The sequence below is a fragment of the Phalacrocorax carbo genome, chromosome 4, assembly GCF_963921805.1.
Source record: "Phalacrocorax carbo chromosome 4, bPhaCar2.1, whole genome shotgun sequence".
Lineage (NCBI taxonomy): Eukaryota > Metazoa > Chordata > Aves > Suliformes > Phalacrocoracidae > Phalacrocorax > Phalacrocorax carbo.
This window is the reverse complement of record NC_087516.1, coordinates 69,341,793-69,359,684: the sequence shown is the minus strand read 5'-3', so window position 1 is coordinate 69,359,684 and position 17,892 is coordinate 69,341,793. Positions and strand designations below refer to the sequence as shown.

At 42.5% G+C, this 17,892-nt stretch overlaps 1 protein-coding gene across 5 annotated transcripts in view; it reads left to right on the top strand.

The window, feature by feature from the left end:
- The window catches only part of AFF1 (ALF transcription elongation factor 1), a 135,951-nt gene that overhangs the window by 100,111 nt on the left and 17,948 nt on the right, over positions 1–17,892 (top strand). For 4 of the 5 annotated variants that reach the window (XM_064450364.1, XM_064450363.1, XM_064450362.1 and 1 more), the window contains 8 exons: positions 1,145–1,231; positions 2,015–2,051; positions 2,431–2,482; positions 7,814–7,868; positions 7,989–8,026; positions 9,458–9,614; positions 12,272–13,189; positions 15,855–15,952. In XM_064450364.1, the coding sequence (XP_064306434.1) occupies positions 1,145–1,231; positions 2,015–2,051; positions 2,431–2,482; positions 7,814–7,868; positions 7,989–8,026; positions 9,458–9,614; positions 12,272–13,189; positions 15,855–15,952 (1,442 nt within the window). The remainder of the gene's footprint in view (positions 1–1,144; positions 1,232–2,014; positions 2,052–2,430; positions 2,483–7,813; positions 7,869–7,988; positions 8,027–9,457; positions 9,615–12,271; positions 13,190–15,854; positions 15,953–17,892) is intronic. The other variant, XM_064450366.1, reaches the window with a different exon arrangement.

Below are 17,892 nucleotides of genomic sequence, written 5' to 3'. Positions count from 1 at the left end.
TGAGCATAATTCCTAACCTGAGCTGAGCAAAGTGCCAGTATTGTGTTACTCTACATACTGCTTTCTTGAGGAAGTTGCCAGGGAACAATTGTGATGACAGAAACTCTGGATGGGGATGGTGGGTGCACACGTTGAGTGCTCTTGGGCTGGGGGGTGTGGAATCCTGAGGTAACTATTCCCGAGTATCGGGAGCCAAGAAAAGTCTGTCTTGTGTGAGTTCAACAAGGTGGTTCTGAATTTGACTTCCCCAAAGGCCTCTGCATTAACCCCCATTAAGATATTTTAGTGCATGTTCAAGGCAGATCCTTGTCTGTGCTAGGCTTTTCATGTGTGTTCATTGCAGTGCAAGCCAAGGCTTTAGTATGCTTGTCTGGGCCCAGCTGTGTAGAAGAGGCAGGCTGGAGGTTGATCATTCCTGCCAAACCCTATCCTGTTGCCATGGTATTTGTGCTCTGTTTTCACCTGGACCATGGCTGAATCCAAGAAGCTGGGACCTGGTAGTAATGGTGGGTGAGAGTAAGAGCAGGGGAACAGGGCAGAAGGACTCCTAAAGACACAGCACATTGGGCGGTCTCTTTCTTCAGTTTGAAACCACATCCCAGAGCTCTGTGTCAAAGACATCTTTGTCGGTCAGAGCAAAAGCCAGTGTTCCAGGCAGAATAGCATGGGGAACGGCTGGCAGTCAGAGTTCTCTGGCTGACCTCCTCGAGTTATGAAAAGCCTTTTAGAGTGCTGTTGCTGTAAAGGGGATATAAGAACTTCCGTAATAGGAAAGTCCTGCGCTTTGAAAAACCCCAGAACTACTCATATATGGCTTTTATTTACTTTTCCCTTTGTTAACTCTGATAGCTGTAAGGCTGAGGCCTAATCCTGCAAACACAGTAAGTACTTAACTCTCCACAAGCTTCACTGAGATTGCTGTTACTTGGGCGATGCAAGTATGTTTGTAGAAAAGGAGCAAGTCCTCGCCGTGGTCTGGCTGCTCTGCTCAAAGTAGCGCAGCAAGAAGACCTGCTGTCTCTTGGGTTTACAGTTGGGTCAATAAAGACTTCTCGGTAGATCCGTATGAATCCCTTAAGCATAAAACTTCACCGTCATGTATCAGTGAAAATACTGTAAGCTGCTTCTCTCAATCTCTTTCCAGGAAATGACCCACTCATGGCCACCTCCCCTGACAGCTATTCATACGCCTAGTACAGCAGAACCTTCCAAATTTCCGTTCCCAGCAAAGGTAAAACACACTCTTTTTGCCAGGGCTTTTGATAAATTAGAAAAGAGCCTTCTGTTTTTTGCGTGTGTTTTCATCTGATTTTGTCTTCATTTTATAGCTAAAGGCTGTTAGGGGAGATTAATTTTAGAAGTCAGATAAATTAAAGCACAATGGATCTTGAGTTGTGTAACAGCTGCTTGCAACGCATCGTTTTCCTGAGAATTAGATCAGATTGTGCTTCTGAGTAATTGTTTTTGAGTCAGCTATATGGTAGCATAATTATCTTTCCTCTTTTTTATTTTTTAAGTAAGCTTTGTATTTTTAGAGTTGTAAGATGTTTGAGCCAGTGGGGAGAGGGATGAATGAATAATGTTTCAATGACTTACACGTTTGTTATAATCATGGGCTTCAAATGTGACTGCTTTTCAGAAACATTTTAAGCATCTCATCTCTGCAGCACAAAAACCCCATTTTATCTTTATTGTCAACTAAAATATTTGCAGAGTGTGTTAAACAGAAGTGTTTGGCAGCTCTTAAAATTTTTAAAATATTTATTCAAAAATGCACATACCACTAGTGTGCTAGCAACACATTTTTGGTGGCCGTAGTACATATAATTTCTGTTCGTGCTAAGCTACATCAGGCCAGCTATGACTTTGAAGTGTCCAGTAGTCTAACTTTGACAAATTAGTCAAAGTACTTATTACAATAAGTAACACGTGGAAAACAAATCAGTGATATGCTGCTATTAAGAGAGAGCTGATTTATTTTATTCTCAATTTGCACTTTGTCCTTTCTTTCTAGGAATCACAGCATGTTGGATGTGTAGCACAGAATCAGAGTAAGTGGAAATCCAAAGAAAACCCACTGTTATGTGTGTATTGACAGATAGTTTTGTGTGCTGTGTGTTACACACTGAGAACATCAAATGTTTGCATTGATTAAGGAGCATGATTTCCTGTGCTCCTTTGAACAGTGATGACTTTAGAAAATGCTTAAGAGATTGTGTACGTTCATTACCTAGAAATTAAGGCAGCAGTTCAGCAGAGAACAAACAGTATTTCATTAGGAAACCCCATTTGGAGTGATGAATAATCTCAATGGCAAACAATTACACCCTGGAAGAAAGTGATTTTTCTAATCTGATGCTCAGAGACCATAGGGTAAAATATGTTACAAGTGAGGTAAATAAAACTAACTGATTCATTTTTTATTTACAGAACAGTATGATGCACCTTCAAAAGCGTTGCCTAGTTCTCTACCAAGAACATCGTAAGTAAACAGACTCAGTTCCCATCTCTACTGTGCAGTTACTTAAAGGAACCTGGAATGAATTAAAATTTGCTTTACTTGATGATTCTGAAGACTAAGGTTTTATCAGTCTGATTTTTCTCAGAAAATTTCAGTGCAGGGAATTTTCACCAACAAACATCAGTGTTTCATCATTGTGATGACTGTTAAAAACAAAACAAAACGGAAGAAAAAAACCACACCAGCTATTAATGTACCAGATTGAAGTGGTTTTTTGCTCTTTTCATCTGTGGCTACTTAATATCTCACACTTAGTGCTAGTCAAACTACTAATAATGCATTCAACTGACATAAATTATAAAGGATACAAACTGAACCTGATCTATTCTACATATTGTTTTGAAGCCTATGAGGTCTAGTAAAGCTGCAGCTATGAAAACTGTGAAAACTACGGGTGAAATTTAAAAGCTATGGTATAACTTTCTGCAATTGCCCAAGGAAAAGTTTTCTAAAAAGTGTTGTCTTAATTTTGTTTTTATTTAAACAAACAAAAAACCCTTTCATGTGGACTTTCTAAAAACCTCAATTTATATTCTAATAATGTTAGCTAGTTGTGAAATGAGGTAAAGATGAAATGTCTATAGCTTTTTTTTAATAGCAATGATATATTTCTACTTTTCTTTATGTATTTCTTTTTCCTATCATGTTTTCTCTCAGAAGAAAGCTTCTTATAATTTGAGTCTCAGTGTAAGTTGTTTATGCATAATCACTACAAAAGTTTTACAATGCTGTGAAAGGAGTGCCAACTAATAAATGAATCACTCCAATTTTAAGTTGGTGGATGAAATAACTTGGTATTGTTCTTGTAGGTGAGAGTGGTTTTCTACTAATTAGGTTAATTACAGGAATTGCTTGAAAGTAGTTTTGTGGGGGCTGATGTTAGTCTTTCAGGATTAACCTGGCCAGATGGCAGCATTGATAGGTTCTGAGCCCCGAGTAACAAATAGATATCTTTTCATCTCTGGAAGGCTAAGGGGTCCATGTGCAAGGCAATTGCTGAACCATTAAATGCCTATCAGTTCATATAATATATAAAGATCTCATGTTACTCCATGATGTGTTGTTCCATGGAAGGCTGCAAACTACAGACTACAAAGCTTACTTCATTTGTTTTGCCTTTACTTATAATGAAAAACTTAATTAAAAAAACCCAAACCGGGCTAGTCACAAGTCAGAGGAGGAGCAGCTTTCCATCTTGGTTGAGATTGTAGAATTTTGCGGTCAAGCTCTGTAAGATCTGTAAAACAACCCTTTTCATACTGTTCCAGCATGATGCAGAGGAGCCTTCGCTGGCTGGGAGTGTGGGATACTGTCTTGCTGAGCAATCAGCTACTCCCTTAATCCAGCCTTTATTTTGCTCCTCCTCCTTTCACCCCAGCTTGCTCCTCCTGAACTGTTTCTGGAAATTTTCATTGCACTATGAAAAATACTAGTTTCAGTTGCTCCAAGCTCTGTCTTCCTCCTCAGCTACCCTACAACCATCATCTTTATTTCAGCTCTTCCTAGATGCTTGTAAAAATCCCTCTCGCTCTTCAGTCAGTTGTACAGGTGGCAGAGAAAGAAGAGACTTTTACTGTAGATAAGGATCTGAAAATACTCCTTTCTTAGCCCAAAGGTCCAGAACTATAAATATGGCATGGTACGTAGCTCTGTCCTTAGCCAACATCCCCTCTCTGCTCAGCATCCTTGTGGGCGCTTTAGAGCCAGTGTTCATCTACCAGGGACATGCATACCTACAACTGACGAAGGGAGTTGAAGCAGGAGGAACAGGCTTAGGTTTATATCCAAAACGGAGTGAAGTGAGATTTGCTGAAGGACTTCTCTACGTCTTTGCCTTGAACTGATGCATCCCTTGGTTTTTTTTTGTTTGTTTTTGTTTGGTTTTTTTTGTTTTGTTTGTTTGTGTTGTTGTTGTTTTCATTTGCACAACACGGCTTGCTTTCTTTGCTATTCAAAGTGCATGTGACTGTCTGAAAACTCAACTGCCTGGAGTAGCTCATGTTACAGAGTGTAGCTGGCTGAAAAGAAACAGCGTTTGTGCTAGTTAATTAGAGGTTGAAATCCCGGTGCATTTGTGTGTCCAAATGAAGCATTCAGGTTTACAGAGCATGCAAGGGTTTCCCAGATGGCTTTCATTCTTGAATACAGGCCCAAAGTTAGCACCTGACTGCGCTGGAATGGAAGTAGCCCTTTTAAAAGGGGAGATCCCAAGCTCATTGTTGGTTGATGCATCTTTAACCTGGCTGGCAGAGAGAGACCAGCCTGTATTTTCAGTGGTGGTGTTTGGCAAGTGATATTAACTTTAGTGCGGCTTCTCTCACTAAAAGAGCTCTTTTTCAATAGCTTTACAGGGAGATTGACAGCGTGTATATAAGCTGCAAATGAACAGGTCCTGCAAATAAAAACTTGGCATCTGTTAACTCCTGAGCTAATCAAAGCATTAAAATTGTTAACGCAGATTTATTTTCTTTAACTAACTATTTAACAATTCGTTGAAACCTTGTTTTGAGGAAACTGGCTTTGTCTATCCTTACAGAAGTATGACTCATTTAAAGTTTTAGTGTTCTTTCTTGATCCTAAACTGAATGTAAGTAGTTGCAATGTTCTCTTATGCTGATGCATTTTATTTACCAGAAGCTCAGGTGAAAAAGGCAGTCCTTTTTATTACAAACAGTTAAATTAGATTTAAAAGAAGACCTAGGTAGTGTTTCCTTGCATTATCCTCTTACCTCTAAAGGAAATGCATCTATAGTCCACAATTCTTAAAGCGAAACGAAAAAATGAAAACTCTTTTAGCAACTTTTTAGCGTCCCTGAAAGTTTATTCACTATCACCTTTGAAGGACTACTTCCCCCAATGGGTTGGGGAAAAAAAAAAAAAAAAAAAGTTCATTGAGATGCCAGTAGACATTGGCCAAAGTGCCCAGGAGTTTGGAGAGTGGCAAGTTTGGAGAGTGGCAAGTTTGGAGAGTGGCAAGTTTGGAGAGTGGCAAGTTTGGAGAGTGGCAAGTTTGGAGAGTGGCAAGTTTGGAGAGTGGCAAGTTTGGAGAGTGGCAAGTTTGGAGAGTGGCAAGTTTGGAGAGTGGCAAGTTTGGAGAGTGGCAAGTTTGGAGAGTGGCAAGTTTGGAGAGTGGCAAGTTTGGAGAGTGGCAAGTTTGGAGAGTGGCAAGTTTGGAGAGTGGCAAGTTTGGAGAGTGGCAAGTTTGGAGAGTGGCAAGTTTGGAGAGTGGCTGTATTGTTGCTATTTCTTTATTTCTTTCTGTGTCTCAGCAGACTGGCAGTGAGCTTTGGCTCTAGCCCGCATGCAAAGTTGACGCATGCAGGATTGCTGCAGACTGCATACTGTTTGCCTTCTGTAGGAAATTCAGGGTCCTTTTTTTCCAAGGTGGTGTCTCATAGTGCTTCCCTTCAGTGTTTACTCTAAAAGAAGAGGCAAGAGGTGATTTCCACTGAGAAGGTGTGTGAGGAAATAAGGCAGTGGAAGCTGGGAGGTGGAGGAGGATATTCACAGGGGAATGGCAAAGTCAAAATGCCTGAACAAAGAAAGCACATACGTGTTTGCGAGTATAATCAGACAGAGCCCGTGTGGCACTGAGAGCCTATTCTGCATCAGTGAGAGGTACTTGGGGCCTATGGGGTCAGTACCATTGCAGGAGGCATCACCTGTGTGGGAGGGGTTGGATCTGTACTGGTAGACACAGGAGACCTCTGGGGTTTCTTCATGCTGTCCTGCTCTGTGGACAAGACCAGATTCATCACTTCAGGTTTGTGGAATTGTCATTCGTTGTGAGACCGTGGCCAGCTTTGGCAGTAAACATGGTCCTATTTCAATGAAATAGGAGCATGCATGTCAACTGCTTTGGTATGAGTGTAAAAATAATTTCTTTAGTTAGTGGGGATAGTGTTTAAATAAGGGAATCACTTTTTTATTCAAAGTTTTTACTCTTTTGTCATGGAATCATAAAGGCAAACTGCTCAGGGTCATTAGAGGTGACCCCCAGAGCCATAAATCTTCTTTGCTTTGTTCATAATTTGACATGAAGGCTTGAAAGAGTGTGAAGGTTTTTGTAGTTTTCCTTTTCCTAACAAGCATCAGGAACACTAACTCTCTCCACACTTTTCCAAGGTGATGTGGTTCACTGGGAATCTTTCATGTTTGTTTTCTTGCTATAAAATGTGTTGTCATGAGTGGTTGGAGGCATATTTTTCTTATTTGGGCATGAGAACAGTTTCACACAGAGAACCCTTAGTTTTGACCTGATTGATTAAAATCCTTGTCTCAGCTCCCAGGCTTTTTATCCTGTTTTTAGAATGAAACTTCTCTGGGTTGAGGAGTCAGTCTCCAACTAGTTTCAAGATTTGAATCACTATAGTTTTGAGTAGAAAGAGTTTTGCCTGTCTGTTTTCCAGCTCCTTTTGGGATGCCTGAATGATTGCCAAAGAGGGGGATAACAATTTGGGAGAACTTTTGGTCCCTCTGCTCAAATCCTTCCCCTCCAGCCTTTTGAAGACCTGGTTAATGCACTGAAATTGCAAGCAGTAGTTACCACCTGCAGGCAGAGGAGTAAATTGTGCTTTTGGAAACATTTGCAGGCAGCCTGCTCTCTAGCAATAGTAAAACAGAGTTCATGCCTCCTCACTTGTAAACTGCTTTGAGTATCTGAACTGCTCGATGTTACAGTTACCACTGAGATGTGCAGGAGCATGAAGTTTGTTGTGTAGTGAAGAAATAGGAGGTAGGCTTGACCTTGGCATTTACATACGTGTGACAGGAGACTTCAGCAGCAAAAAGAGAACCCCTGTGACAGAAAAATTATTCACGGCCTCTGAGAGCAGAGAGCATGAACACGCACAGCTTCTGGTGCAAAGACGATGCTTTCTGCCCCTTGGGCAGCCAGTGCAGGCTAATAGCAGGCTAGTCTATTGCTGTACGAGGATCAGACTTCTTCCACCCTGCCCTGCTGTGCTAGTGTGTTAGGTAACCTTTGTTGAGGAGCATTTCCCTCACAGAACTCTGTCTTTGTTGTCTGTAGATGGCAGCCAATGATACTGACCGCCATTGCAAAATGTCCTGAGGTCAGCTGGAAAGCACAGTAAAATGCCTAGGTTGTGTGTTATCATTTTATCATTCATTCAGGTAAAGACATGGTTTAGCGGACTGAGCATGCCGAATGTTCAAAAAGGATGTGGGAGGTTGGTTTGTTTTGGCAAGCGCAAACCAAGTCTTTTTCAGTGTCTGCTGCTTGAAAATGTGTCTGCCTTGGCTGATATTTATCTTCTGGTTGTCTTTCAGAACGCTCCAGGACGACCTGCAGCTCAGTGATAGTGAAGAGAGTGGTGACGACCAAGTCAGTTTTAGATGTTTTATACACTAGGCACACAGACATCCCTTTAAATCATCACCACTTGTTGCATTGTTCTGAGTTCCTTAAGCTAACCTCTCCTCTTTGTTTTTGTGAACAAAACAGGTTGTTGAAAAGCCACCTTCTTCACTTGCTCCTCCAAGGTACAGGTTTGTTCCCAAACTACTAGCTAGACCAAATAAGGAGGGAAAATAAAACTACTTTATATATAGGGTGGATGGGTAAGGGTTCCTGGTTTCTCTTGTAGATACAGGCTTTGGTTTCTGGCTGCCTAAAGCTGCTGTTGACAATTGGCTTTAATTGTGTGGGGATTTATGGAAAGCTCCAATTAGAAATGAATAATCCAGGCATGCTGGATTTTGCCTATGAACCATAATTCTATTTCCCCAACTGTTCCTTCTTTTCTCCTCTTCCCCTTGACCCAGTGTATATGTAGATCACGCTGGAGCTAATGGGATTTTCAGTTGTAGTAGTGATGGGTGAGGTGTAAGTCCAGTTTTAGTTCAGAAGGAAGCCCAAATCAGCCAAGTGGATGAAGAAAAGGGTTAGGTATACTTACTGAGGCTATTTCAGCTCCTCCTGATAAGGCCGCTGATGGTAAGAAGTTCCTGCCGTGTATTGTAAGTCAGAAGTAATATTCAAGGCAGGCTGAACAGCCACATGCCAGTATTAGAGGAAGAAAGGTGGAGAAGCTCAGAATTTTTCCTATAGGAGAGCACTGACACATTTTTGGCGTAATATATGTATTATTCAAGCACAGGGTAACGGTCTACAAGGTTGGACTTGCAGAAGGGCATGCAGACTCTTGGCATAATCTGCAAGCTCTTGAAATAGTGTTCTCACGATATCAGTCTGGATCAGTAAAGAGCTTGCCTCCATATCATACAAATGTGTTGATACTGACATGGGAAACGGTTTTCAAAGTTTTAAAAAAACATTTTAAAAAAATCCACATTTTGATTTCATAAGCCCATTTCAAAACAAAAAGAAGCTGTGCATAAAAGTCATGGCTGTCCCTCAGTTCCATCCGCTCCTATTGTCAGTGCTGGAGGAACACACCTTTGAGCAGGGGACAGTGTTGCAAAATATGCTGCTGCTTGACATGGCTGTTAATGAAATGGTGGCAGCACCTTGACAAAGTAATACAGATGAAGAAGTGAAAACTCAAGGGGGAGAATACAAAAAAGAGAAACCATCCTGGAATGTATGTTACTATCTTGTTAGCCTTTATAGGAAATTTTTCTTTTGAGGGTTGGGGCTTTCAGAAAAGCACTTGTCAGTGTCGGTTGTTTATTAAACTTTGGTTGGCTAAACGCAGCTTCATATTGTAGCAGTGATGTCCTGCGTATGTATTTGTCTGATTGCGTTGGAGTTGAAGATTTTATTATTTCCAGAGGTGTTTTATGCTGGTACTTTATCTTTGAGTATGGCAGTGTATTCTTTTGGCATTTTCCCCTCTCGTCTAAGTGCCAAAGCACAGGCTTTCAGTTTTATTTTTGAATGCTGCCATGTCAATATAATAAGTAACCTTCACCCATGCTGCTTTCTAATTTTATCGCATGGTGGCCTTGCAGTGCCCTACAGTCCCAGCCCAAGAGTGTGGCATCAGCACATTCCAGCAGCCCGGAGTCAGGGAGCACCAGTGACTCAGACAGCTCTTCAGACTCAGAGACGGAGAGCAACTCGACTGACAGTGAAGCAAACAACCTTCCGAGAGCATCAGCACCTGAGGTGAATGCAAATAAACTGTAGAGGCTGCTGAATACAGCCTCTTGCCTGAGACTCTGCTGTCCAAATGCAGTCAGGACAGGAGACATGAAATAACTGTCATCATTCAGGTGTCCCCTTTACATCTTTGCTGCATCATCAGATGTTTCTTGCCCTTTGCCTCCCTTCTAGTTTGTCAATTAAATAACCCCTAGTTACAGCATAATTAGACTTTTACATGCCTAAACTTGAGGTGTTCCTCCTTCTCCTTTGGCATCATTGTCTAGCGCTCCTGGAGGAATTAGTGCCTTTGCTGGCAAGGCACAAGCAAGGTGCAGAGGAGAAGCATGGCTTGTCTTGGGTGTTTGGGGTCCACCTCTGCATGTGCAGCTTTTTTGGGTTCCAAGGCTATGGGCTCCTTCAGGATGAGACCCTGATATGTTAAGAAGAGCTGCTGCCTCCCTGCAGCTCCTGTGTGTGAGTGACAGGTTCAGCTTCTCCCAGATCGCAACTAAAGTGATCAGACCTGCAAGAAGGGCTGGAATGTGCTTAGACTCGCTTCTGTTGAATTTGGATCAGATAATGCTGTGCTGGCATTTCTGAAGCTTTCATTGCGAAAAACAGACAAACAGAACTTGGTGCCTTAAAGTTTCATAATTGAGACCATGCATTTTTTAAAAATCTGCTGCGCAAGTACTCATGTTCCATGGTTTCAAACAGTTCCTCCAGCTTGCAAAATATTCTCAGGCCAGTGGGAAGCGTACAGTTATGTCCTACGGACCACAGTTGATGTAAACCAATCTGCTGACAGTTTTGAGGTACTCTCACAAAGTCCAGAAACCTTGTAATTTATTTCTCCCACCTCTCCCAGCACTAGCTTTCCTTTCTTTTACCTTAGAAACACATGAAGAGGGAGAATTTTCTGTGCAGAAAACAAGCTTTGAGAAGGCATGTCTTTTAATCTCACATCTAATACACTTTACCCTCCAGCAGTTCAGTTACAGACTTTGCCCTCTGCAGTGTGGGTGTCTTTGGAAGGAATCAGATGTTATACTTCTCTTTTACCAAATCCTGTCTGGTTTGTCATGACAATAATATATTGCAAGATCCTTCTCACTCTATTGAAGCCTTCACTATTTGCCATTGACCATTTTATCCTTTCTTATTCAGCAAACTGTTCATCTGTGGTGCTCAAGGAGCAAGTTAGTGCATATGGCCCATTTGTTTAGAGTCAGTTCTTCACATGCAAAAGCATAGACTTTTAAGACCTATAGGCAATAGTTCCTCGGGTTTTTTTTGTGTTTGGCAAACATAATGAAAACCTGTATGATGGTGTAGATCACAACCAGGATAACCAATGGTAGAAGTGCTGGAAAAGGATTAGAGTATGCCACTGTCTGATAGCTACCCCAGTTATAAACCAAAGTTTCCTAAGTTTTTTGGCCATGTGTTGTTTTTTTTTTTAAAAAAGATCTTCAGTGGCTTCTAAGTAAAAATTCTAATGAAAATAAAGCAGGTTTTTGTTATCTGAAAAGTATAATGGAATTTGTGGTTTAATTTTACTTATAAACCCATGATAAAACCAAACTCTGTTTTTTAAACCAAGTTTCTAGTTTGACTCACTCAAACAGTTGAAGACATGTCTTGTTATACATGTTGTTCTACAGTGAGTTGAGTCTGGATAAAGAAGAAAATCATGGCAGAAGGGATTCATTAGTCTTGGAAAACGTTTCATGTACTAGGCTTTCTCTTTTTGGGGAAGAGTTGTGGCTTTTCTCAGAAGGAAGTATTGTGGTTGGGGAGAATCAGTGAAGGCAGTAGTGTAGCTGTGTTCTGATGGTGTCCAAATAATGAACTACACATTTGAGTGATGCTGACATATACATGCTATTTTCGTAACGGCCCCCAGAGAATCATGCCCTTGATTTGCAGCTTCTGTTGCCTGTTTTAGGGTTGGTTTGGGTTTGCTTCTCTCATAATTTGTCAGACTACTGTTAGACAGGTCTTGTAGCAACCATGTTATGTTATCTGGCCATGACTCCAGAGGTCTTCAGACCTTGGTTGTTGCTCATGCCTTCTTGACCCAGGAGGAAGTGAGTGTTGGGTTGTATAGGCAGAGGAGTCAGAAGGGGCTGAACTTGTTGTGCTAGCCATACAATTTCTTTTGGTAAATGGTTTTCTTTTGGTTAAACTACAAGAGCCTGACAGCCTGCCTATCAGACTTCAATGAGATGTGCTAGCTGGCACAGCCCCTCATCTGTTTTGAAAGCAGTGCTGTGTACAAATAACTTTCTAAAAGCATTGCAAGGACAGTGCCTAATCTGTGTTTACAATTGCTGCTTTTTTCAAATGTTGTCTGATTGGGCAACAATGTTGTTTAGTGGCAAACCAAGATGAAGCTTTCATGTAGACTGGTCTCTTACTGAGTGACAAGTAGGGCTAGAAGAGATCCAGGAGTGTTTGTGCAACATATTTGATCCTGTGCAAAAACAAGGCCTGTGTTTCTGAAGTAAATGTTGATGTGCATGCATTAGAGCATCCCCACTGTCTCATGGTCTTTCACTTTCAAGCTCTTTTAACAGTAAGGGGAAATTTTACTGGATTCTGGTAAGCTGTGCTAGGGTGGAAATAGTCCATAAAGGCATCAGTCTTGCATCCTTCCTTTCTTTTTTTGTCTGCAGCCTGACCCACCAACTTCTAATAAGTGGCAGCTCGACAACTGGCTAACCAAGGTGAATCCACCAGCAGTACCAACAGAGAGTCTCAGTGAAATTGCCCATGGGGATGGATGTGAGGAGGGCAAGGAACCCGAACAGGGTGTCAGCAGCAATTCCTCCCACCAGCACGTCGAGCCGAGGGAGCCTCATCACGAGAGCTCCAGCCAAGCAGGCGGGGCTCCTGAGGATGCTCATCTTCCGACCAAACACAACTGCCAGAAGTCTCCTTTGTGCGCCGAGGAGTCCTTGCCCAGGCAGACTGCGGATATCAAAAGGCCCAGCAAGGCCCCGGTGCGTGAGGTGTCCAAGGGATGCCTGAAAGTGGAGAGTGACACTGGTCCCTTTGAGGTCAGAGACCAGTCTTCCAGAGACAAGCCAAAGGTCAAAACGAAAGGGAAGCCAAAATCCAGTGACAGAAAAGACCTGAAGCCGGCACTGCAAGAGCCCCCTGAGAGCAGAAAGCACAAGAGCTCCCACCAGGCCAACACCAAACCCTTCTTGGACCTCAAACGCATGAGAGAGGTTTTGTTTGGCAGCACCCACAGGCATCTTGCTCTCAGTGCCCTTCCTGAAGGCCAGGACAAAACCCCCACCAGGACTAGTGGCCACAGGCCTGCCATCGTGGCCAGAGAGGATTTTCACAAGGAGAAACTTCCTGTCCCTATCAGGGAGAAGAAGTTGCTCTCACCAGCAAAAGACTCTCCCACCCCTCCGTCCCTCGTGGTGAAAATAGATCTCAATCTTCTGTCAAGAGTCCCCCAGCCCCCTGGGAAAGGCAGTCACCAGAAGAGACCAGAGGCCAAGGAGCTCCCCAGTGCAAGGAAGCAGGACTTGGAGAAGAAAACCACAGACACTCCTGACAAGTCCCTTCAAAAGAGGAAGGTGAGAGGTGGAGGTGGATTTGTACAAGGACCAAAATGGTGTTTGAAAAACCCACGCAGAGAGTTCACTTGCACTTCATAGGTTGAGAGTGGACCCATTGTGCTCCTTGTATAAAGGTGTTGTCAAACTTCTAAAGGGAATGTATATCAAAACTGTCTACAGATATTTCTTGCTGGTCACAAATCCCCTGCTGAGCAAATGAAAGGCTCTGTAAGCTAACAAATGCTTTGGTATTTTAAAACATTTTTTGCTGTGTTTTCTTGAAATACTAGTTTTCTCAGACAGCAAAACCCCAGCTGTCCTATGTCAGAGAAGCTTTCAGCAGCAGGCTGTGTCAGCATGTGGCTGGCCAGCCCCCTAGTAGCATTTGTGGGTCTCTCTGTCTTTCAATCCAAGCAGAGCTTTGTAGGGCTGTGGTGTCCCCTCCCCCTGCAACCTTTCTAAAAGCAGCACAGTATCTGAAGTGCCTCCCAAACTGTGCAGTTACCTGCGCTATCCATTTAATGTCTGTTGTGGGAGAGCAGCGTGCCTGCAGTTTGTGCAGGTGCCCAGAGGAAGAACTGACCCAGGCAGCCCTGGTCTGCGGTTTTTCAGTTTTGTCCACATATACACCTTCTGCTGCCTTTAGCCATGCAACTTCAGTCTGAGTAGCATAGTCTTTGTCTGTGTGGAGTAATTTATTTCCATGGAACAGTTGTGATTGCTTGCTTATGCAAAGAGGAACAAATTCTGCAGGTGTGAACTGTATTATTACTAGGGGTGATGGCAGCAGCCCTGTGCCTTTTGCTTTTCCATAAATGCAGACTTCTAACTGAACCATGTTTCACTGATAGTAACAGTCATCATTAAGCTCTGCTTTGATCTCAGCACTTGGATAAATACATAGGAAACTTCTTTGGTTTTCTCTAGAGCTGCCGTGGTGCTAGTAGCGATGCTGATGCTTAAAAGATGCATGTGACCAGTAAGGGGCCTTCCAGAGAGCGCTTTGCAGAGTCCTTCACTGGTGCTTAGGGACGTGGTTTAGTGGTGGACTTGGCAGCGTTAGATTTATGGTTGGACTTGATGATCTTAAAGGTCTTTTCGAACCTAAATGGTTCTATGATTCATGTGTAATAGGTGCTTTCTGTTGAATTACAAGACTGCCCTTTAACTGAGATAGTTGCTCACAAGTGTTTTTTGGAAAGCTGACTCCCAAAGGGGACTGCAAATATACTTCCAGACAGCTGGTTCAACTGCACAAAGAGTTGGTTGTAGGGCTTATGGTGAATGGGTATTCACTGTGGATATTTCAGTGCCTATATACCTTTTTGGTCCACCATACAGAGCAGGTAGCTTAACAAGTGTGGGTGAATAACCTTGGTTCCCACGTGGGTTTCATTTATTCTTGTCATTTTCCAAACTTCCTGTAGTTGTGGGGGAGAACTGAGACAAGCAGGGAAATGATGAACAAACTTGAGAGACCCCAGCAGTCCCCTTCTTGCAGAGCAGCAGGAGAAAGGTAAACAGGCAGTAAATCTGTTGCTCCTCCTGTTGTCTCTCAAAGACCCAAGAGAGGAGCTATTTGATGTTAGACATGTCTTTCCTTGCAGTCTGAGTGTCTGATTGCAGGAAAACCCACCTCAGAGCCTCACTGCCTCTGTTATGTCAGTGTGCATCAGTGTCCTTGGAGGCTCAGGCTTCATCACAGCCAGTGAGATCAGGTACAGCTGTCAGACATCTTTTGCGGCAGTGTGGAGCTCAACCTGAGAAACAGTTTAAGGACATGATCTAGGTGCTGGAACCTTGCCCTGAGCACACCACCAGAGGTAGACTCTGCCAAGCACAACCCACTGAGTTCCATCACAGTAACATAAACCTGGATGTACTCTTGGGAGAGAGACAGTAAGTCCTGGAATGCTTTTGGCTACCACCAGGCACACTATGGGTAATACTGACTGATAAGTGCAGTTTCTTTTACGTTTTCTTGGCTTGTAGCAAATTATTCTGAAGTTTTCCATTCAGGGGAGCTGATGATTTGCAGGCTTTGTATTGTAAGATCTATGGAGTACAGTTAAAGAGTATTATTTATTACCTTTCTGCTTTAATGGTTCCTGTTCTTCTGGAGGACGATGGCAGTGATTTTTAACTGACTGTTTAAAATTTCACCTTAATCAGATTCTTGTTAATAAAATCAAAACCCCTGCACATCTGGGGAGTCTGAGTGATATCCTGTTACTGCAGTTTCTTCCTTCCCTTTGATAAGGCATATCACAAAACACAATTGCATGCAGTTCATGACTCTGCCAGGAGAAATCTGAATACATTTCTGTATGATTCATGCTGAGTAGGAGAAAAAAAGAACAGCTGAAATGCTTATTGTTCAGCAATTGAAGTGCCTTAATTTTGATTACCATTAGCAACAAGTTTAGCAGTTTTACCCCCCGCTACTATGAAATAATTAATCTATCCAAGCAAAACTAGATGAAATGTCATTTTAGGATACTTGTCAGTGAGCCTGAACTCTATATCCACTGTGCTCTGGGTTTCCACTTTGTCAGTTCTAATATCTTATCTTGTCTTTTTTTTTTTAAACCAGAATTGATAAAACTTAGCTGTGTTGGTCTGTACTTTACATGAACTTTCAAAACCTGAGTGATTTTTTTCCTTTTTTTTTCCTTCCTGTTAGAGGCAAGTGGAGAAGGAGATTGATAGGAAGAAAATGAAACCAGAAAAAGAAAAAAAATCATTGCAGTCTTCAGCTAACGAAGACTCCAGTAAATTGAAGTAAGTATACTGTGGTAGAATGGCAGAAAGATGCATAAAACTGAGTCTTTCTTAAAAAGGTTAAGGTGAGGAATTGTATCTCCTGTCCTTATACTCGTGAATTTGCTTGTCTCACAATGTGTCTTCTGAAAATCTGCTGCAGATTTCTCTTTACATCCAGGGAACAGCCATGTGGCTATGGGAATGTAACTTACTCGCCTTTTTATTTGTTGCAGATGTGAAGTGATACTCACCTATCACCTATGTGTCACCTATTTTCCTCTCCCTTCTTAATGCTGAGGATTATGGTTCCAATCATTCAAGCACAAGCTGATGTTTCAGTGGTTGGTCGTCCTCCCATGCTTGGTTTAAACCGCTACAAAAGCGCTGAATGCTGTGGCATTTGCCCTGATTTCTAACAGTTGAGATGGGAATGAAGACTTCACTGTTTTAAACACAAACTTGTCCATCCTACAGCTTATGTTGCTGCATGCTCTGATCAGCACATTACGCGTAGCTCAGAAAATCTGTTTATGCTGCAAGAAATGTTGTGCCCGTACTCCTTTTCTTTCTAAGTGGGTAGGCAACCATTTGTACTGCTGTTTTTCAGACCAGATGCAGGAAGTGAATTTGTGCAAAAAAGTTATATATTGTTTGAGCTGCAAACAGTGTGGTAGACTGCCTGCCTGCTGGGATGCAGGAGTCATTTCCCCTTCACTGTTCTGCGGGGAGTGGCAATATGCTTGTTCTGAATGATAGTTTAGGTGTTCCAGGGGATGGCAAGAGAACTTGCCGTCTAGTTGAAGATGTCCCTGCTCATTGAAGGGGGGTTGGACTAGATGACCCTTAAAGGTCCCTTCCAACCCAAACTATTGTATGATTCTATTATATGATTCTAGGTGAGTAAGACTTGAGAGTTCAAGTAGCAATTAATTCTGCTTTCATGAGAAATGGAACTAGCCTTAGTATGCTTTTAAAAAGGGAGTTGAACTAGATGATCTTTAAAGCTCCCTTCCAACCCAAACCGTTCTATGATTCCATGAACAACTTTTTCTTTGCCTTTGTCTTCCTCATGCTGGGTTCTGCTGTCATACTTTCGGAGAAGTTTGTGCTCTCACTGCATGAGAAGCAGCAGAAAGCTTTTTATCAGATTCATGATACTTCACATGCATTTAAAGCTTAGTCTTTGTAAGGTGAGAAGATGATGCGAACATGTTTCGCACATGGGAAACTGAGGGGCAGGCAAATTGAGTTGCTTGCTCAGACTCCTGCTGCAAGCAAGTGAAATAGCTGAAAGTGTGGTCAGAAGTCGAGAGTCTTGTTGCTGTGACTGAGCAATCATGTCCACAGCAGAGTGAGTTCTGGCAGCCTCTTGGGAAAGGATATTGTACTAAGTGTAACTGTACGTCCATAAATTTTGACTTGGTAATCATTACTCTTTTCCTAATTGGACAGGTCCTGCTGAAAGAAAAACGTCAGGTGTTAATGCTGATCTCAGCTGCTTTTGCTGTCACTGGTTACAGGCTTTGAACAGCACTTACTGGCTGGCTGCTGGTGCACACAGTGTCTGTGCTAGGTGGGACCTGTCTTCTCCTAGCTGAGAACACAGAGGTGGATGTGATGTATATTGGAGGGCTCTGCTTTCTCACCTTGCTGCCATGCCAGGCTGCTGAACTGGGATGCTCCAGAAGCATGAGGATATGTAGCTCCCCCTTTCTCTAATCAAACCAAGATACCGCAGTGCCAACAGGCTTTTTGCTGTGACTGACCCAAATTTGTATAGGGGTGAAATGTGCAAAGTCCAGTCCAGAAAACAGATGTGGGTAAGGGTAGGGAGCATGTCCCCTCTCCACTAAAATCATCTTGTTGCCTTTGTCTTTTCTATATGTGACCTAACGGGCACACAACCAGCCTGTCTTTTGAATCACAACTCTGTCTGGCATTTCAGGTGGCCTTCATGG